The sequence below is a fragment of the Vicia villosa genome, linkage group LG3, assembly GCF_029867415.1.
Source record: "Vicia villosa cultivar HV-30 ecotype Madison, WI linkage group LG3, Vvil1.0, whole genome shotgun sequence".
Lineage (NCBI taxonomy): Eukaryota > Viridiplantae > Streptophyta > Magnoliopsida > Fabales > Fabaceae > Vicia > Vicia villosa.
The window spans coordinates 64,289,585-64,312,435 of record NC_081182.1 but is presented as its reverse complement, the minus strand read 5'-3'; the positions used below and the strand labels follow the sequence as shown (position 1 = coordinate 64,312,435).

Genomic DNA, 22,851 nt, shown 5'->3' with positions numbered 1-22,851 from the left:
ATTCGGATGATAAATGATATTTTAGTTAATATTAAACTCTTAACACATTCTCTCATTCACGTGCAAAACAATTATAAAACGTGAAAAATAAATGATAAATGCTCTAATAGTAAAAATGTAAATACCTTTGCCGATGTGGATAAATTAAACTCAACCACGTTTCATAATAGAAAAATAAATCTCATTTTTATAACCAAACAAGTTTATATAATAATACTATATATCATTATTCTTGAAATTTCAATTCAAAATCTTTTACAAAGTAGGTGATTGATCAACTGAAAAGAAACTGAATAATTCACCATTACTAAAGAAATTCTGCTCCTCAATTCTCATAAACTGATTCTGAAACACATTCTCATGAGACCCTCTTGAATCATCATAGTAATGAACCAAATTTATCATTGAACAATCAACATTAATTTCTTTTTTAATCACACCACTTGAATTACTTTCTGCACCTCCTTTTTGTAACTCATTTTTTCCAGCTCTCAACATTCTCTCTTTCAACTCTCTTAACTGCAATTCACACACAAAATTAAAAAAAAAAACTCAAAAATTAAATTACACATTAACATTATTCATATAAATAAATAAATAAAACATCATAAGAATGTGTCTATACCTTTATAGTAAGAGTTTGATTCTCTTGTTGAAGATTACTATACTCAACCTTAAGAACATCAAAATTGGACTTAAGAACACCATAATCTCTTTCCAATTGTTTCGTTTTCGATCGAGCCCGACGATTTTGAAACCAAATCGAAACTTGTCGAGGTTGCAACCCTAATTCTTCAGCTAGCTTCATTCTTCTCTCTGGCTCTAACTTGTTGTCCAACTCAAAACTCTTTTCCAAAGCTTTAACTTGATCATAGCCAAGTCTTCTTTTCTTCTCCAACATTATGTTACCATCTTCATAGCTATCTTCTTGTTCCAATCTATTCAACATTGCTTGAAATTCTTCACTATAGCCTTTTGTTTCATTCCTCTCTTCAACACCTACATAATGAAGCATAATTGAAAAAGGTTTGATTTTGTTATATGGGTTTTGTTCCATTAGGCTTCAAATGATTGAATTGAAAATTGCATGAAAAAGGGTATCTAAAGAAATTAAAAAAAAAAAACTATAGTATTTTAATTACCTTTGGATTGGTACATGGAAAGCAAAGAAGACATAGATTTTGAGCTATTGAACCTTACTTTTATGTTCTCAATTTTTTTTCTATGTAACAAATGATAAGAAAAAGTGAATTCAGAATGCAAGTTGCATAGAGACAGAGGATATGACAAATGTGATGAGGTAACAACTGATTTTATGTATCTAATGATTAGATAATCAAAGAGACAGATGCTATAGGAGAAACAAACAAAGGGTCACACTGCAAGACAGAGTCACTGTTTATTTATTCAGTTTGATGTGTGATGACTCAAGCTACAATGTGGAATGGTAAATTTATAGTGGTCACTTGATAATAGTGGGGTCTCCTAGGGGTTGATTAATGCACTACCTATTATTGCTACTCTGTGAATGAAAACTGTGAATTGGTACTAGTAGTATGCACTAGGATATTCATTCTCACTTAGATTATGTACAATGGTTACATTATTCAACACCATACTTTTTCACTTTTTATCTTCCACATCATCTTCTCTCTCTTCCACCTAATAATTCAACACCTATTCAATTTTTTTTCACTACAATGGTTTTGTTTAATAAAATTCAACACCCTACCCCACATCATATTCTTATTTTCTTTTAAAGTTTTGTTTTTATGATTATATATTAATATCTATTATCAATTAAAAGTGAATTTTTTTTATGAGTCCAAATCAAATGAACCAAGTCTCTATTTATAGAGGAAAAAAAATAATGAATTTTGATAAAAATAAAAATAAATAAAAAATTTATTTACTATGAAATAATTAATTTTAAATGATTAAAAGAAAATAAAATCTAAATAATCACAACAACCAATAAAATTGTGTAAAGTGTTGCATGTGGCCCCACTTTTTTCTAATTCAACATGTTGAATCTTTTCAACACCAATTAATCCACATCACATTAAACACCTCATTCAACAAACCATTGTAGACATTCAACTATTGAATAATTTTTTCAACACCCCCATTGTAAATGGTCTTATCAAAGTTATGCCAATTATTTATTCTTTAGTAAAAAAATTTAAATAAATAATAGGAGGTTGTAATTTTATTATTATTATTATTATTATTATTATTATTATTATTATTATTATTATTATTATTATTGTTATATAAATAATATTTGTTTCGATATTTACATAGTCTAATATACTTCCGTAATCGAAATTGGAGGTTAACAAATGCTGAGTCTATCCCTAAAATCATCAAAGAGTTGCAGCAGAAGTCATTTGCGAAGGTATCAACCATTTGATACTGAGAAGGAATGTGTAACACTCGCACTTGAATGCGAGCAATTTTTCACGCATAAAGTGTATATCCTTTTCAATGTGTTTGGTGCATTTATGTTGAACTAGATTGTCGGAGAGGTACATTGTGTGAATGTTTTCATAATAGACTTAAGCAACTTTTGTAACAGTACAATGTACTTCTAAAATTAGATTTTGAATCTAACGTTATTTAAACACAAAACTAGCTACCCTTAAGCATTCACCAGTTACCCTCAATCGAGACAAGATTTGTTGATGTTTTGCGGACAAGAAGATCAAGTTATCACCATGGTATACACAAAAACTAGATGTAAACCTGCTTGTTTAAAAGATGACCTTGTCGATGGAGGAGGGGTATAGATGGAGGTCGACTCAACAGTACAACACATCTCTTTTATAATCAAATTATTATTCAAGTTATTGTATGTAGTATTAAGAATTGAGACATCTATGTCTGTATGACTTAAAAAACATGGAGTATTATGTTAGACATGATGGACCTGTCATGGTCAGAATAGATTGGATAGGTGAAATGAATCATATAGGGGATGAGGTAAATGAACGAGTTTAATATAATTTGTTTAAATGGAGGTGGGGTATATTGCAAAACTTTGATTCTCTGGTCAAAGACATTGTGAAGGCAAGATACGGCTCTATTCTTCTGGTTTTTGTCCTTCTCGAGCTACGACTAAATCGGTCTGGTGTAACGACAATGAGTGTTTGGATCTCACACAACTGAAAGCGTGGAAGTAGTCGTTTAAAGATGAAATTTCTTATTCCAAATACAAGTTTTACGAGTTTTGTAAGGATCCGTTTTTTTCTCGACTTAAGTGTCAGTTGGTTGGGAATTTCTCCGTTTGGTTTTCTCGAGTTTTGTAAGTGGGATTGAGTACCCTAGTGCTCGTTTTAATGAATTTTGCTTATTAAAAAAAGAGTAAGAAATAAGTGAAAAATAATCTAAAAACAAAATAAGAGAAAAGTAATTGCTAATTTTCAAAACCAAAAGGATAAATAAATAAATATGATAATAAAATAAAATGTACCAATATTCTGTATGGTATTCTTATTATAGAAATAAAAGATTTCACTAACAGCATATTTTTTATTTTTTTTATTCAAAAAAGAATTGTATTGATATCAAAAGAAGGAATAACAATACACGAATACAGGACAATCAAATAGGATCCAACCCTTAAGGAACAAAAGAAACAAAACAAAATATAGGAAGTAAGGAGACTACATCATCGTGTTATTAGCAATACTACATGTTACATATACAACCTAAAAAACACTTCGTCATAGTTTTAAGACTACCCCGTCCTAGTTTTTAGATTACTCCGTCTTCTATATACAATACTACATGTTTCATATACCACCTTCAAAATATTTCTTAAGAGAAAAATAAAGTTTTAAAATTTCACAAGACTCATTTATAATACTATTGTTGTATTGTATCATCTTCCTCTTTAATACCCAAAGGGTAGCTATCATAATTATTTTGTTTTCATTGTTGTTTTCATTTGATGTCTTATTTCTCCTTTTCTTTATCTGTAATTATTTATGTTTTTTTAATGGATTTTTCTTTATGTATCCTAAGATTTTTTTCGAGAGTTTGAGAGTAAGAGAAGAAGGGATTTTGAAAAAAATAAGGATTAAGTGAAAACATTATGGTTGACAGAATTTTATAGAATTTACTTTTATTCATAGCACTAAAAATTTCTTTAATTTAAGAAATTTAAAAGTTGTATTAGAGTGATTAAACAAATTGTTCAAATATAATTTTTGTTAAAGTATTTCAAAAATTTAAAATAGAATGAAAATAAGTATTATTTTATCATTCTATATAATAATAATAACAATAATAATTTAATAAAATATGTATTAGGTTGTTGTTTCGCATATGTGGTTTGTGCCGCAATTGAAACATTGCAGCACAAAGAAGGCGGAGACCGCATACTTTTTTTGCCACAAGATCTCAATAATAATCAGGTACACTATGAATAATAAATGAGGGTGGGTGTCATTTCCTAAAACTCTAAATTGGATCATAGATAATGGGTGTGTTTTAGATAAAACATGTCCATATATAGAGATGTATGACGCCCAGGGCACGTCAGTTAATTTTTTAAAATTTTTATATATCTCTTTTATAATCAAATTATTATTCAAGTTATTGTATGTAGTATTAAGAATTGAGACATCTATGTTTGTATGACTTAAAAAACATGGAGTATTATGTGAGACTTGATGGACCTGTCATGGTCAGAATAGATTGGATAGGTGAAATGAATCATATAGGGGATGAGGTAAATGAATGAGTTTAATATAATTTGTTTAAATGGAGGTGGGGTATGTTGCAAAACTTTGATTCTCTGGTCAAAGACATTGTAAAGGCAAGACACGACTCTATTCTTCTGGTTTTTGTCCTTCTCGAGCTACGACTAAATCGGTCTGGTGTAACAACATTGAGTGTTTGGATCTCACACAACTGAAAGCGTGGAAGTGGTCGTTTAAAGATGAAATTTCTTATTCCAAATGCAACTTTTACGAGTTTTGTAAGGATCCGTTTTTTTCTCGACTTAAGTGTCAGTTGGTTGGGAATTTCTCCGTTTGGTTTTCTCGAGTTTTGTAAGTGGGATTGAGTACCCTAGTGCTCGTTTTAATGAATTTTGCTTATTAAAAAAAGAGTAAGAAATAAGTGGAAAATAATCTAAAAACAAAATAAGAGAAAAGTAATTGCTAATTTTCAAAACCAAAAGGATAAATAAATAAATATGATAATAAAATAAAATGTACCAATATTCTGTATGGTATTCTTATTATAGAAATAAAAGATTTCACTAACAGCATATTTTTTTATTTTTTTTATTCAAAAAAGAATTGTATTGATATCAAAAGAAGGAATAACAATACACGAATACAGGACAATCAAATAGGATCCAACCCTTAAGGAACAAAAGAAACAAAACAAAATATAGGAAGTAAGGAGACTACATCATCGTGTTATTAGCAATACTACATGTTACATATACAACCTAAAAAACACTTCGTCCTAGTTTTAAGACTACCCCGTCCTAGTTTTTAGATTACTCCGTCTTCTATATACAATACTACATGTTTCATATACCACCTTCAAAATATTTCTTAAGAGAAAAATAAAGTTTTAAAATTTCACAAGACTCATTCATAATACTATTGTTGTATTGTATCATCTTCCTCTTTAATACCCAAAGGGTAGCTATCATAATTATTTTGTTTTCATTGTTGTTTTCATTTGATGTCTTATTTCTCCTTTTCTTTATCTGTAATTATTTATGTTTTTTTAATGGATTTTTCTTTATGTATCCTAAGATTTTTTTCGAGAGTTTGAGAGTAAGAGAAGAAGGGATTTTGAAAAAAATAAGGATTAAGTGAAAACATTATGGTTGACAGAATTTTATAGAATTTACTTTTATTCATAGCACTAAAAATTTCTTTAATTTAAGAAATTTAAAAGTTGTATTAGAGTGATTAAACAAATTGTTCAAATATAATTTTTGTTAAAGTATTTCAAAAATTTAAAATAGAATGAAAATAAGTATTATTTTATCATTCTATATAATAATAATAACAATAATAATTTAATAAAATATGTATTAGGTTGTTGTTTCGCATATGTGGTTTGTGCCGCAATTGAAACATTGCAGCACAAAGAAGGCGGAGACCGCATACTTTTTTTGCCACAAGATCTCAATAATAATCAGGTACACTATGAATAATAAATGAGGGTGGGTGTCATTTCCTAAAACTCTAAATTGGATCATAGATAATGGGTGTGTTTTAGATAAAACATGTCCATATATAGAGATGTATGACGCCCAGGGCACGTCAGTTAATTTTTTAAAATTTTTATATATCTCTTTTATAATCAAATTATTATTCAAGTCATTGTATGTAGTATTAAGAATTGAGACATCTATGTTTGTATGACTTAAAAAACATGGAGTATTATGTGAGACTTGATGGACCTGTCATGGTCAGAATAGATTGGATAGGTGAAATGAATCATATAGGGGATGAGGTAAATGAATGAGTTTAATATAATTTGTTTAAATGGAGGTGGGGTATGTTGCAAAACTTTGATTCTCTGGTCAAAGACATTGTAAAGGCAAGATACGACTCTATTCTTCTGGTTTTTGTCCTTCTCGAGCTACGACTAAATCGGTCTGGTGTAACAACATTGAGTGTTTGGATCTCACACAACTGAAAGCGTGGAAGTGGTCGTTTAAAGATGAAATTTCTTATTCCAAATGCAACTTTTACGAGTTTTGTAAGGATCCGTTTTTTTCTCGACTTAAGTGTCAGTTGGTTGGGAATTTCTCCGTTTGGTTTTCTCGAGTTTTGTAAGTGGGATTGAGTACCCTAGTGCTCGTTTTAATGAATTTTGCTTATTAAAAAAAGAGTAAGAAATAAGTGGAAAATAATCTAAAAACAAAATAAGAGAAAAGTAATTGCTAATTTTCAAAACCAAAAGGATAAATAAATAAATATGATAATAAAATAAAATGTACCAATATTCTGTATGGTATTCTTATTATAGAAATAAAAGATTTCACTAACAGCATATTTTTTTATTTTTTTTATTCAAAAAAGAATTGTATTGATATCAAAAGAAGGAATAACAATACACGAATACAGGACAAGCAAATAGGATCCAACCCTTAAGGAACAAAAGAAACAAAACAAAATATAGGAAGTAAGGGGACTACATCATCGTCTTATTAGCAATACTACATGTTACATATACAACCTAAAAAACACTTCGTCCTAGTTTTAAGACTACCCCGTCCTAGTTTTTAGATTACTCCGTCTTCTATATACAATACTACATGTTTCATATACCACCTTCAAAATATTTCTTAAGAGAAAAATAAAGTTTTAAAATTTCACAAGACTCATTCATAATACTATTGTTGTATTGTATCATCTTCCTCTTGAATACCCAAAGGGTAGCTATCATAATTATTTTGTTTTCATTGTTGTTTTCATTTGATGTCTTATTTCTCCATTTCTTTATCTGTAATTATTTATGTTTTTTTAATGGATTTTTCTTTATGTATCCTAAGATTTTTTTCGAGAGTTTGAGAGTAAGAGAAGAAGGGATTTTGAAAAAAATAAGGATTAAGTGAAAACATTATGGTTGACAGAATTTTATAGAGTTTACTTTTATTCATAGCACTAAAAATTTCTTTAATTTAAGAAATTTAAAAGTTGTATTAGAGTGATTAAACAAATTGTTCAAATATAATTTTTGTTAAAGTATTTCAAAAATTTAAAATAGAATGAAAATAAGTATTATTTTATCATTCTATATAATAATAATAACAATAATAATTTAATAAAATATGTATTAGGTTGTTGTTTCGCATATGTGGTTTGTGCCGCAATTGAAACATTGCAGCACAAAGAAGGCGGAGACCGCATACTTTTTTTGCCACAAGATCTCAATAATAATCAGGTACACTATGAATAATAAATGAGGGTGGGTGTCATTTCCTAAAACTCTAAATTGGATCATAGATAATGGGTGTGTTTTAGATAAAACATGTCCATATATAGAGATGTATGACGCCCAGGGCACTTCAGTTAATTTTTTAAAATTTTTATATATCTCTTTTATAATCAAATTATTATTCAAGTTATTGTATGTAGTATTAAGAATTGAGACATCTATGTTTGTATGACTTAAAAAACATGGAGTATTATGTGAGACTTGATGGACCTGTCATGGTCATAATAGATTGGATAGGTGAAATGAATCATATAGGGGATGAGGTAAATGAATGAGTTTAATATAATTTGTTTAAATGGAGGTGGGGTATGTTGCAAAACTTTGATTCTCTGGTCAAAGACATTGTAAAGGCAAGATACGACTCTATTCTTCTGGTTTTTGTCCTTCTCGAGCTACGACTAAATCGGTCTGGTGTAACAACATTGAGTGTTTGGATCTCACACAACTGAAAGCGTGGAAGTGGTCGTTTAAAGATGAAATTTCTTATTCCAAATGCAACTTTTACGAGTTTTGTAAGGATCCGTTTTTTTCTCGACTTAAGTGTCAGTTGGTTGGGAATTTCTCCGTTTGGTTTTCTCGAGTTTTGTAAGTGGGATTGAGTACCCTAGTGCTCGTTTTAATGAATTTTGCTTATTAAAAAAAGAGTAAGAAATAAGTGGAAAATAATCTAAAAACAAAATAAGAGAAAAGTAATTGCTAATTTTCAAAACCAAAAGGATAAATAAATAAATATGATAATAAAATAAAATGTACCAATATTCTGTATGGTATTCTTATTATAGAAATAAAAGATTTCACTAACAGCATATTTTTTTTATTTTTTTTATTCAAAAAAGAATTGTATTGATATCAAAAGAAGGAATAACAATACACGAATACAGGACAATCAAATAGGATCCAACCCTTAAGGAACAAAAGAAACAAAACAAAATATAGGAAGTAAGGAGACTACATCATCGTCTTATTAGCAATACTACATGTTACATATACAACCTAAAAAACACTTCGTCCTAGTTTTAAGACTACCCCGTCCTAGTTTTTAGATTACTCCGTCTTCTATATACAATACTACATGTTTCATATACCACCTTCAAAATATTTCTTAAGAGAAAAATAAAGTTTTAAAATTTCACAAGACTCATTCATAATACTATTGTTGTATTGTATCATCTTCCTCTTTAATACCCAAAGGGTAGCTATCATAATTATTTTGTTTTTATTGTTGTTTTCATTTGATGTCTTATTTCTCCATTTCTTTATCTGTAATCATTTATGTTTTTTTAATGGATTTTTCTTTATGTATCCTAAGATTTTTTCGAGAGTTTGAGAGTAAGAGAAGAAGGGATTTTGAAAAAAATAAGGATTAAGTGAAAACATTATGGTTGACAGAATTTTATAGAGTTTACTTTTATTCATAGCACTAAAAATTTCTTTAATTTAAGAAATTTAAAAGTTGTATTAGAGTGATTAAACAAATTGTTCAAATATAATTTTTGTTAAAGTATTTCAAAAATTTAAAATAGAACGAAAATAAGTATTATTTTATCATTCTATATAATAATAATAATAACAATAATAATTTAATAAAATATGTATTAGGTTGTTGTTTCGCATATGTGGTTTGTGCCGCAATTGAAACATTGCAGCACAAAGAATGCGGAGACCGCATACTTTTTTTGCCACAAGATCTCAATAATAATCAGGTACACTATGAATAATAAATGAGGGTGGGTGTCATTTCCTAAAACTCTAAATTGGATCATAGATAATGGGTGTGTTTTAGATAAAACATGTCCACATATAGAGATGTATGACGCCTAGGGCACGTCAGTTAATTTTTTAAAATTTTTATATATCTCTTTTATAATCAAATTATTATTCAAGTTATTGTATGTAGTATTAAGAATTGAGACATCTATGTTTGTATGACTTAAAAAACATGGAGTATTATGTGAGACTTGATGGACCTGTCATGGTCAGAATAGATTGGATAGGTGAAATGAATCATATAGGGGATGAGGTAAATGAATGAGTTTAATATAATTTGTTTAAATGGAGGTGGGGTATATTGCCAAACTCTGATTCTCTGGTCAAAGACATTGTGAAGGCAAGATACGACTCTATTCTTCTGGTTTTTGTCCTTCTCGAGCTACGACTAAATCGGTCTGGTGTAACAACATTGAGTGTTTGGATCTCACACAACTGAAAGCGTGGAAGTGGTCGTTTAAAGATGAAATTTCTTATTCCAAATGCAACTTTTACGAGTTTTGTAAGGATCCGTTTTTCTTCTCGACTTAAGTGTCAGTTGGTTGGGAATTTCTCCGTTTGGTTTTCTCGAGTTTTGTAAGTGGGATTGAGTACCCTAGTGCTCGTTTTAATGAATTTTGCTTATTAAAAAAAGAGTAGGAAATAAGTGAAAAATAATCTTAAAACAAAATAAGAGAAAAGTAATTGCTAATTTTCAAAACCAAAAGGATAAATAAATAAATATGATAATAAAATAAAATGTACCAATATTCTGTATGGTATTCTTATTATAGAAATAAAAGATTTCACTAACAATATTTTTTTTATTCAAAACAGAATTGTATTGATTTCAAAAGAAGGAATAATACACGAATACGCGACAATCAAATAGGATCCAAACCTTAAGGAACAAAAGAAACAAAACAAAATATAGGAAGTAAGAAGACTACATCATCGTCTTATTAGCAATACTACATGTTACATATACAACCTAAAAAACACTTCGTCCTTGTTTTAAGACTACTCCGTCCTAGTTTTAAGATTACTCTGTCTTCTATATACAATACTACATGTTTCATATACAACCTTCAAAATATTTCTTAAGAGAAAAATAAAGTTTTAAAATTTCACAAGACTCATTCATAATACTATTTTTGTATTGTATCATCTTCCTCTTTAATACCCAAAGGGTAGCTATCATAATTATTTTGTTTTTATTGTTGTTTTCATTTGATGTCTTATTTCTCCTTTTCCTTATCTGTAATTGTGAGATATTGGATCGAACTCTAGTATGGCCGAAGGGTAGCTTCTTGGTTCGACAGGGTTAAGCATGAAGTCGAAGGTTGTTCACATGCTTGTGTCGAAGATGCTAGGGTTGTTAGCATGTTAAATTAGGTTTTAGTGTTTAAACCCTAATTTGTTAAGTTAGCTTGTTTATTAAGTTGGCTTGTGTAATGGGCCTTGCTGAAAATGCCCATTAGTTAGTATGTTAGGTTTTATTATAAATAGCATACTAGTCTCTCATCATTGCTAAGCTGCAAATCCTAATTTAGGGTGAGAGAGGTTATTTGTTATTCTTGTAAACTTGTAATCTTGTTTTAAGAGAAAGTGAAAGAATAGCAGTTATAACCAATTCTTGTGTTCTTATTCTCCTCCCTAATTCCCTATTATACTTTGTTCTTGGTATTCAATTCACAACAAATTGGTGCGGTGAGCGTGGAGAAGATGCCTTCAACAAAGTATGAGATTGAAAAGTTCACCGGAGTGAATGATTTCGGTCTGTGGCGCTTGAAGATGAAAGCCCTACTGGTTCAGCAGGGTTGTTTGGAAGCGTTGAAGGGAGAGGCAGCCATGAATGCAGAATTGACGGCAGCGGAGAAGACAAATATGATCGAGAAAGCACACAGCGCAATTTTGTTGAGCCTTGGTGATAAGGTTCTCCGGCAGGTATCAAAGGAGACGACGGCATCAGGGTTATGGGTGAAACTTGAAAGTTTGTATATGACCAAATCGCTGGTAAATCGACTCTACCTGAAGCAAGCTTTGTATTCATTCAAGATGATTGAAGACAAAGTATTGGCTGAGCAGTTGGATATGTTCAACAAGCTGATTCTTGATCTTGAAAATATTGATGTGAAGATCGATGATGAAGATCAAGCGCTGTTACTATTGTGTTCTTTGCCTCGATCACATGCTCACTTCAAAGAAACTCTCCTGTATGGAAGGGAGTCCCTGACGTTTGAAGAAGTTCAATCAGCCTTGTACTCTAAGGACTTGAATGAACGAAAGGAGCATAAACCTTCGACTGTTGGCGAAGGTTTGGCCGTTAAAGGAAAACTCTTACGAAAGGATGGTAAGTTCGACAAGAAGAAAGGCAAAAGCCAGTCGAAGACTTACAGTGGCGAAGCATCTGGCATTCGATGCTACCATTGTAAGAAGGAGGGTCACACAAGAAAGGTGTGCCCTGAACGCTTGAAGTATCATGGAGGTAAGGATAATGGCAACGCTGCCATTGTTCAAGATGATTTCGAATCATCTGATGTTCTTGTGGTTTCAAGCAGTGACTCTAAGAAGGAGTGGATTATGGATTCAGGTTGCACTTGGCACATGACTCCAAACAAAGACTTGTTCGAGGAATTATGTGATCAAGATGGTGGATCAGTATTGCTGGGAAACAACAAGGCTTGCAAGATTGCAGGTGTTGGATCTGTGAGATTCAAGCTCCATGATGAGTCAATAAGGTTGTTGACTGAAGTCAGGTATGTTCCTGATTTGAAGAGAAATCTGCTTTCTCTTGGTGAATTCGACAAGAAAGGATATGTTTTCCAAGGAGAGAAAAGTATCCTAAGAGTCATGAAGGGTTCAAAGGAAGTCTTGAGAGGCGTGAAGAAACAAGGCTTGTATACCCTTGAGGCTGAAGTTGTAAGTGGTTCGACAAATGTTGCATCCACGAAACCTTTGTCGAAAACAGAAATCTGGCACATGAGATTGGGCCATGTCAGTGAAAGGGGTCTGGTCGAATTAGGGAAACAAAATCTGCTTGGTGGAGACAAAGTCGAAAAGCTGAAGTTTTGTGAACCCTGTGTACTTGGAAAATCTTGCAGGGTGAAGTTCAACAAAGGCAAACAAAGAACACATGGATCCCTTGATTACATCCATGCTGATCTTTGGGGGCCTGCAAGGTGTCCATCACATTCAGGAGCAAGGTATTTTCTATCCATAGTAGATGATTATTCCAGAAAATTATGGGTATTCATCCAGAAGACTAAGGATGAAACTTTTGAGAATTTCAAAAGTTGGAAGACTCTGGTTGAAAATCAGACTGGCAGAAAGGTCAAGAGGTTGAGAACCGACAATGGCCTTGAATTTTGCAATGAGGCATTCGACAGTTTTTGTGCTGCCTCTGGTATTGCAAGGCATAGAACTACTGCAGGTACTCCACAGCAAAATGGTTTGGCTGAAAGGTTTAATCGAACTATTTTGGAGAGAGTCAGATGCATGTTGACTAGTGCGGGGTTAACAAAGGTGTTCTGGGCTGAGGCTGTTTCGACAGCAACATATCTGATAAACAGATGTCCTTCGACAGCGTTAGATATGAAGACACCTGAAGAAGTTTGGTCGGGACATCCACCAGATCTCGACAAACTGAGAGTATTTGGCTGCGTAGCCTATGCTCACATTAGGCAAGACAAGGTCGAACCTAGAGCTCTGAAATGCATGTTCATGGGATACCCTGAAGGAGTCAAAGCTTATAGGCTATGGTGCCTAGAGCCAGGTCACAGGAGGTGTATCACCAGTCGAGATGTAGTTTTCAATGAAGCTGAAATGACTTTTAAGAAAACTGATGATATTGGTCGAAGTACAGAAACATCTGACGAAGAGCTGGAACAGGTAGAGATTCCTGTTGAGGTGGAGCATGTTGATGCTGAATTGCATATCCCAGATGAAGTCGAAGAAGAAGCAGAAGATGCTGAAGTTGAGGAAACTGATGATGACTACCTATTGTCGAGAGATAGGTCGAGAAGAGTCATCAAGCCACCTCAGAGACTTGGATATGCAGATCTTATAGCTTATGCCTTAATCTCTGCAAGTGAGGTTCTAGACGAAGAACCTAGAGACTATAAGGAAGTTATGAGGAGTCGAAATAAGACTGAATGGCTGAAGGCCATGGATGATGAGATGAAATCTCTTCATGATAATCATACTTGGGAACTGATCAAGAAACCTGTTGGGGCAAGGTTAGTCAGCTGTAAATGGATTTTCAAAGTTAAGGAAGGAATTGAAGGAGTGACGTCGAAAAGATACAAGGCAAGGTTAGTTGCAAGGGGTTTCACTCAGAAAGAAGGTGTCGACTTCAATGATGTGTTTTCTCCTGTTGTGAAGCATAGGTCCATTCGAATGTTGCTTGCCATGGTGGCACAGTTCGATCTTGAACTGGAACAAATGGATGTGAAGACTGCGTTCTTGTATGGTGATTTAGATGAAACGATCCTGATGAGGCAACCTGAAGGGTATGTCGAAAAGGGGAAGGAAGATTATGTGTGCAAGTTAAAGAGATCTTTGTATGGTCTGAAACAATCTCCTCGACAGTGGAATAGGAGATTCGACAAGTTCATGGCACGCATAAGTTTCATTAGAAGTCAGTTCGACCACTGCGTTTACTTCAGATTTCGACCTGATGTGATGAGGGTGAAGGCTGAACTCAATAAGGAGTTCGATATGAAGGATCTGGGAGCTGCTTCCAGGATTCTTGGAATTGACATTCGAAGAGATAGAAAGAAGTCGAAGTTATGTCTATCTCAAGAGGCATATCTACGGAAGATTCTTGGAAAGTTTGGTATGTCGAATTCGAAGCCAGTTGTGACTCCAACAAACCCTCAATTCAAGCTGAGTATTGATCAGTGTCCCAGTACTGATGTCGAAAGAGCCTATATGAATAGCATCCCATATGCTAATATAGTTGGTTCTTTGATGTATGCTATGGTCTGTACTAGACCCGACATAGCATACGCAGTAAGTCTTGTAAGCAGGTACATGGCGAATCCTGGAAAGGCTCACTGGCAAGCATTGAAGTGGATTTTAAGGTACATAAATGGGTCTCTGAATAGAGTCCTAATTTATGGTGGAGCCTTGGGTGAAGATAGTAAAGCAGTAATAGAAGGATATGTCGACTCTGATTATGCAGGTTGTATGGATTCCAGAAAATCTATTTCTGGATATGTTTTCACTATGTTTGGCACTGCAATTAGTTGGAAAGCAACACTTCAGAAGGTTGTCGCTCTATCAACCACTGAAGCGGAGTATATTGCCCTAACTGAAGCTGTGAAAGAAGCATTGTGGCTTGAAGGTTTTGCGAAGGAGCTGAAACTTCAAGGTCGAGGTATCACTGTTAAATGTGATAGTCAAAGTGCAATACACCTGTCGAAGAATTCAGCCTATCATGAGCGAACTAAGCACATTGATGTGAGGCTGCATTTCGTCAGAGGAGTAATCGAGCGTGGAGAAGTCCAAGTGCTGAAGGTTTCGACTGAAGACAATGCTGCTGATATGATCACCAAGACATTGCCGAGTTGCAAGTTTTTCCACTGTATGCAGTTGATAAAGCTGCATGAAGAAAGCTAGTTTGTTCCCTTGACGTTGTAGAGTTAGGTCCAAGGTGGAGATTTGTGAGATATTGGATCGAACTCTAGTATGGCCGAAGGGTAGCTTCTTGGTTCGACAGGGTTAAGCATGAAGTCGAAGGTTGTTCACATGCTTGTGTCGAAGATGCTAGGGTTGTTAGCATGTTAAATTAGGTTTTAGTGTTTAAACCCTAATTTGTTAAGTTAGCTTGTTTATTAAGTTGGCTTGTGTAATGGGCCTTGCTGAAAATGCCCATTAGTTAGTATGTTAGGTTTTATTATAAATAGCATACTAGTCTCTCATCATTGCTAAGCTGCAAATCCTAATTTAGGGTGAGAGAGGTTATTTGTTATTCTTGTAAACTTGTAATCTTGTTTTAAGAGAAAGTGAAAGAATAGCAGTTATAACCAATTCTTGTGTTCCTCTTCTTCCTTGTCCTTTATTCTTCCCTTGGATTATACTTTGTTTTTGGTATTGAATTCACAACAGTAATTATTTATGTTTTTTTAGTGGATTTTTCTTTATGTATCCTAAGATTTTTTTCGAGAGTTTGAGAGTAAGAGAAGAGGGGAGTTTGAAAAAAAAAAATAAGGATTAAGTGAAACATTAGAAGGATTATGGTTGACAGAATTTTAGAGAGTTTACTTTTATTCATAGCACTAAAAAATTCTTTAATTTAAGAAATTTAAAAGTTGTTTCGCATTAGGTTGTTGTTTCGCATTTGTGGTTTGTGTCTCAATTGAAACATTGCAGCACAAAGAAGGCGGAGACCGCATACTTCTTTCGCCACAAGATCTCAATAATAAACAGGTACACTATGAATAATAAATGAGGGTGGGTGTCATTTCGTAAAACTCTAAATTGGATCATAGATAATGGGTGTGTTTTAGATGAAACATGTCCATATATAGAGATGTATGAAGCCCAGGGCACGTCAGTTAATTTTTTAAAATTTTTATATATCTCTTTCATAATCAAATTATTATTCAAGTTATTGTACGTAGTATTAAGAATTGAGACATCTATGTTTGTATGACTTAAAAAACATGGAATATTATGTGAGACATGATGGACGTGTCTTGGTCAGAATAGATTGGATAGGTGAAATGAATCATATAGGGGATGAGGTACATGAATGAGTTTAATATAATTTGTTTAAATGGAGGTGGGGTATATTGCAAAACTCTGATTCTCTGGTCAAAGACATTGTGAAGGCAAGATACGGCTCTATTTTTCTGGTTTTTGTCCTTCTCGAGCTACGACTAAATCGGTCTGGTGTAACGACATTGAGTGTTTGGATCTCACACAACTGAAAGCGTGGAAGTGGTCGTTTAAAGATGAAATTTCTTATTCCAAATGCAACTTTTACGAGTTTTGTAAGCATCCGTTTTTCTTCTCGACTTAAGTGTCAGTTGGTTGGGAATTTCTCCATCGAGTTTTGTAAGTGGAATTGACTACCATAGTGCTCGTTTTAATGAATTTTGCTTATTAAAAAAAGAGTAAGAAATAAGTGGAAAATAATCTTAAAACAAAATAAGAGAACGGTAATTGCTAATTTTCAAAACCAAAAGGATAAATAAATAAATATGACAATAAAATAAAATGTACCAATATACTGTATTTTATTCTTATTATAGAAATAAAAGATTTCACTAACAGCATATTTTTTTTATTTTTTTATTCAAAAGAGAATTGTATTGATTTCAAAAAAAGGAATAACAATACACGAATACACGACAATCAAATAGGATCCAACCCTTAAAGAACAAAAGAAACAAAACAAAATATAGGAAGTAAGGAGACTACATCATCGTCTTATTAGCAATACTACATGTTACATATACAACCTAAAAAACACTCCGTCCTACTTTTAAGACTACTCCGTCCTAATTTTAAGACTACTCCGTCTTCTATATACAATACTACATGTTTCATATACCACCTTCAAAATATTTCTTAAGAGAAAAATAGTTTTATAATTTCACAAGACTCATTTAACAAAATCAAAATTAAAATTAAAAACGGAAAAAGTAAAATGTTGGTTTTATTTTGTCTCCCTTTAAATATCACCATTCGAAATACTATTGTTGTATTGTATCATCTTCCTCTTTAATACCCAAAGGGTAGCTATCATAATTATTTTGTTTTCATTGTTGTTTTCATTTGATGTCTCATTTCTCCTTTTCTTTATCTTAAATTATATTTGTTTTTTTTAATGGATTTTTCTTTATGTATCCTAAGATTTGTTTCGAGAGTTTGAGAGTAAGAGAAGAGGGGATTTTGAAAAAAAATAAGGATTAAGTGAAAACATTAGAAGGATTATGGTTGACAGAATTTTAGAGAGTTTACTTTTATTCATAGCACTAAAAAATTCTTTAATTTAAGAAATTTAAAAGTTGTATTAGAGTGATTAAACAAATTGTTCAAATATAATTTTTGTTAAAGTATTTCAAAAATTTAAAATAGAATGAAAATAAGTATTATTTTATCGTTCTGTATAATAATAATAACAATAATAATTTAATAAAATATGTATTAGGTTGTTGTTTCACATTTGTGGTTTGTGCCTCAATTGAAACATTGCAGCACAAAGAAGGCGGAGACCGCATACTTCTTTCGCCACAAGATCTCAATAATAACCAAGTACACTATGAATAATAAATGAGGGTGGGTGTCATTTTGTAAAACTCTAAATTGGATCATAGATAATGGGTGTGTTTTAGATGAAACATGTCCATATATAGAGATGTATGAAGCCCAGGGCACGTCAGTTAATTTTTTAAAATTTTTATATATCTCTTTTATAATCAAATTATTATTCAAGTAATTGTACGTAGTATTAAGAATTGAGACATCTTTGTTTGTATGACTTAAAAAACATGGAGTATTATGTGAGACATGATGAACCTGTCATGGTCAGAATAGATTGGACAGGTGAAATGAATCATATAGGGGATGAGGTAAATGAATGAGTTTAATATAATTTGTTTAATTGGAGGTGGGTTATATTGCCAAACTCTGATTCTCAAAGACATTGTGAAGGCAAGATACGACTCTATTCTTCTGGTTTTTGTCCTTCTCGAGCTACGACTAAATCGGTCTGGTGTAACGACAATGAGTGTTTGGATCTCACACAACTGAAAGCGTGGAAGTAGTCGTTTAAAGATGAAATTTCTTATTCCAAATACAACTTTTATGAGTTTTGTAAGGATCCGTTTTTCTTCTCGACTTAAGTGTCAGTTGGTTGGGAATTCCTCCGTTTGGTTTTCTCGAGTTTTGTAAGTGGAATTGAGTACCTTAGTGCTCGTTTTAATGAATTTTGCTTATTAAAAAAAAGAATAATTCTCCGAGTTTTGTAAGTGGGATTGAGTACCCTAGTGCCCGTTTTAATGAATTTTGCTTATTAAAAAAAGAGTAAGAAATAAGTGGAAAATAATCTTAAAACAAAATCAGAGAAAAGTAATTGCTAATTTTCAAAACCAAAAGGATAAATAAATAAATATGATAATAGAATAAAATGTAGTATTCTTATTATAGAAATAAAAGATTTCACTAACACCATATTTTTTTTTTATTCAAAAGAGAATTGTATTGATTTCAAAAAAAGGAATAACAATACACGAATACGACAATCAAATAGGATCCAACCCTTAAGGAACAAAAGAAACAAAACAAAATATAGGAAGTAAGGAGACTACATCATCGTCTTATTAGCAATACTACATGTTACATATACAACCTAAAAAACACTCCGTCCTAGTTTTAAGACTACTCCGTCCTAGTTTTAAGACTACTCCGTCCTAGTTTTAAGACTACTCCGTCTTCTATATACAATACCACATGTTTCATATACCACCTTCAAATGTTTCAAAATATTTCTAAAGAGAAAAATAAAGTTTTAAAATTTCACAAGACTCATTTAACAAAATCAAATCAAAATTAAAATTAAAAACGGAAAAAGTAAAATGTTGGTTTTATTTTGCCTCCCTTTAAATATAATCATTCATAATACTATTGTTGTATTGTATCATCTTCCTCTTTAATACCCAAAGGTAGCTATCATAATTATTTTGTTTTCATTGTTGTTTTTATTTGATGTCTCATTTCTCCTTTTCTTTATCTTAAATTATATTTGTTTTTTTTAATGGATTTTTCTTTATGTATCCTAAGATTTGTTTCGAGAGTTTGAGAGTAAGAGAAGAGGGGATTTTGAAAAAAAATAAGGATTAAGTGAAAACATTAGAAGGATTATGGTTGACAAATTGTTCAAATATAATTTTTGTTAAAGTATTTCAAAAATTTAAAATAGAATGAAAATAAGTATTATTTTATCGTTCTGTATAATAATAATAACAATAATAATTTAATAAAATATGTATTAGGTTGTTGTTTCACATTTGTGGTTTGTGCCTCAATTGAAACATTGCAGCACAAAGAAGGCGGAGACCGCATACTTCTTTCGCCACAAGATCTCAATAATAACCAAGTACACTATGAATAATAAATGAGGGTGGGTGTCATTTCGTAAAACTCTAAATTGGATCATAGATAATGGGTGTGTTTTAGATGAAACATGTCCATATATAGAGATGTATGAAGCCCAGGGCACGTCAGTTAATTTTTTAAAATTTTTATATATCTCTTTTATAATCAAATTATTATTCAAGTAATTGTACGTAGTATTAAGAATAGAGACATCTTTGTTTGTATGACTTAAAAAACATGGAGTATTATGTGAGACATGATGAACCTGTCATGGTCAGAATAGATTGGACAGGTGAAATGATTCATATAGGGGATGAGGTAAATGAATGAGTTTAATATAATTTGTTTAATTGGAGGTGGGGTATATTGCCAAACTCTGATTCTCTGGTCAAAGACATTGTGAAGGCAAGATACGACTATATTCTTCTGGTTTTTGTCCTTCTCGAGCTACGACTAAATCGGTCTGGTGTAACGACAATGAGTGTTTGGATCTCACACAACTGAAAGCGTGGAAGTAGTCGTTTAAAGATGAAATTTCTTATTCCAAATACAACTTTTACGAGTTTTGTAATGATCCGTTTTTCTTCTCGACTTAAGTGTCAGTTGGTTGGGAATTCCTCCGTTTGGTTTTCTCGAGTTTTGTAAGTGGAATTGAGTACCTTAGTGCTCGTTTTAATGAATTTTGCTTATTAAAAAAAAGAATAATTCTCCGAGTTTTGTAAGTGGGATTGAGTACCCTAGTGCCCGTTTTAATGAATTTTGCTTATTAAAAAAAGAGTAAGAAATAAGTGGAAAATAATCTTAAAACAAAATAAGAGAAAAGTAATTGATAATTTTCAAAACCAAAAGGATAAATAAATAAATATGATAATAGAATAAAATGTAGTATTGTTATTATAGAAATAAAATATTTCACTAACACCATATTTTTTTTTTATTCAAAAGAGAATTGTATTGATTTCAAAAAAAGGAATAACAATACACGAATACGACAATCAAATAGGATCCAACCCTTAAGGAACAAAAGAAACAAAACAAAATATAGGAAGTAAGGAGACTACATCATCGTCTTATTAGCAATACTACATGTTACATATACAACCTAAAAAACACTCCGTCCTAGTTTTAAGACTACGCCGTCCTAGTTTTAAGACTACTCCGTCTTCTATATACAATACTACATGTTTCATATACCACCTTCAAATGTTTCAAAATATTTCTAAAGAGAAAAATAAAGTTTTAAAATTTCACAAGACTCATTTAACAAAATCAAATCAAAATTAAAATTAAAAACGGAAAAAAGTAAAATGTTGGTTTTATTTTGCCTCCCTTTAAATATAATCATTCATAATACTATTGTTGTATTGTATCGTCTTCCTCTTTAATACCCCAAGGGTAGCTATCATAATTTTTTTGTTTTCATTGTTGTTTTCATTTGATGTCTCATTACTCCTTTTCTTTATCTTTAGTTATATATGTTTTTTTAATGGATTTTTCTTTATGTATCCTAAGATTTGTTTCGAGAGTTTGAGAGTAATAGAAGAGGGGATTTTGAAAAAAAAATAAGGGTTAAGTGAAAACATTAGAAGGATTATGGTTGACAGAATTTTAGAGAGTTTACTTTTATTCATAACACAAAAAAATTCTTTAATTTAAGAAACTTAAAAGTTGTATTAGAGTGATTAAACAAATTGTTCAAATATAATTTTTGTTAAAGTATTTAAAAAATTTAAAATAGAATGAAAATAAGTATTATTTTATCATTCTATATAATAATAATAACAATAATAATTTAATAAAATATGTATTAGGTTGTTGTTTCGCATTTGTGGTTTGTGCCGCAATTGAAACATTGCAGCACAAAGAAGGCGGAGACCGCATACTTCTTTCGCCACAAGATCTCAATAATAAACAGGTACACTATGAATAATAAATGAGGGTGGGTGTCATTTCCTAAAAGTCTAAATTGGATCATAGATAATGGGTGTGTTTTAGATGAAACATGTCCATATATAGAGATGTATGAAGCCCAGTGCACGTCAGTTAATTTTTTAAAAATTTTATATATCTCTTTTATAATTAAATTATTATTCAAGTTATTGTATGTAGTATTAGTAATTGAGACATCTATGTTTGTATGACTTAAAAAACATGGAGTATTATGTGAGACTTGATGAACCTGTCATGGTCAGAATAGATTGGATAGGTGAAATGAATCATATAGGGGATGAGGTAAATGAATGAGTTTAATATAATTTGTTTAAATGGAGGTGGGGTATATTGCAAAACTCTGATTCTCTGGTCAAAGACATTGTGAAGGCAAGATACGGCTCTATTTTTCTGGTTTTTGTCCTTCTCGACCTACGACTAAATCGGTCTGGTGTAACGACATTGAGTGTTTGGATCTCACACAACTGAAAGCGTGGAAGTGGTCGTTTAAAGATGAAATTTCTTATTCCAAATGCAACTTTTACGAGTTTTGTAAGGATCCGTTTTTCTTCTCGACTTAAGTGTCAGTTGGTTGGGAATTTCTCCATTTGGTTTTCTCGAGTTTTGTAAGTGGAATTGAGTACCCTAGTGCTCGTTTTAATGAATTTTTCTTATTAAAAAAAGAGTAAGAAATAAGTGGAAAATAATCTTAAAACAAAATAAGAGAAAAGTAATTGCTAATTTTCAAAATAAATAAATATGATAATAAAATGTACCAATATTCTGTATGGTACTCTTATTATAGAAATAAAAGATTTCACTAACAGCATTTTTATTTATTCATAAGAGAGTTGTATTGATTTCAAAAAAAGGAATAACAATACACGAATACACGACAATCAAATAGGATCCAATCCTTAAGGAACAAAAGAAACAAAACAAAATATAGGAAGTAAGGAGACTACATCATCGTCTTATTAGCAATACTACATGTTACATATACAACCTAAAAAACACTCCGTCCTTGTTTTAAGACTACTCCGTCCTAGTTTTAAGACTACTCCATCTTCTATATACAATACTACATGT

The 22,851-nt window shown here is 31.6% G+C and overlaps 1 protein-coding gene across 1 annotated transcript; it reads right to left on the bottom strand.

Annotated features, from left to right (window-relative positions):
• Window positions 1-1,402, bottom strand: LOC131655967 (homeobox-leucine zipper protein ATHB-5-like). Its single transcript, XM_058925765.1, has 3 exons — window positions 1,143-1,402; window positions 626-999; window positions 1-519 (listed from the first exon to the last, which is right to left on the bottom strand). The coding sequence occupies exons 1-3, from the start codon at window positions 1,174-1,176 to the stop codon at window positions 256-258; spliced, it is 672 nt and encodes a 223-aa protein (XP_058781748.1). The 5' UTR covers window positions 1,177-1,402; the 3' UTR covers window positions 1-255.
• Between the last annotated feature and the right edge of the window lie 21,449 nt (window positions 1,403-22,851).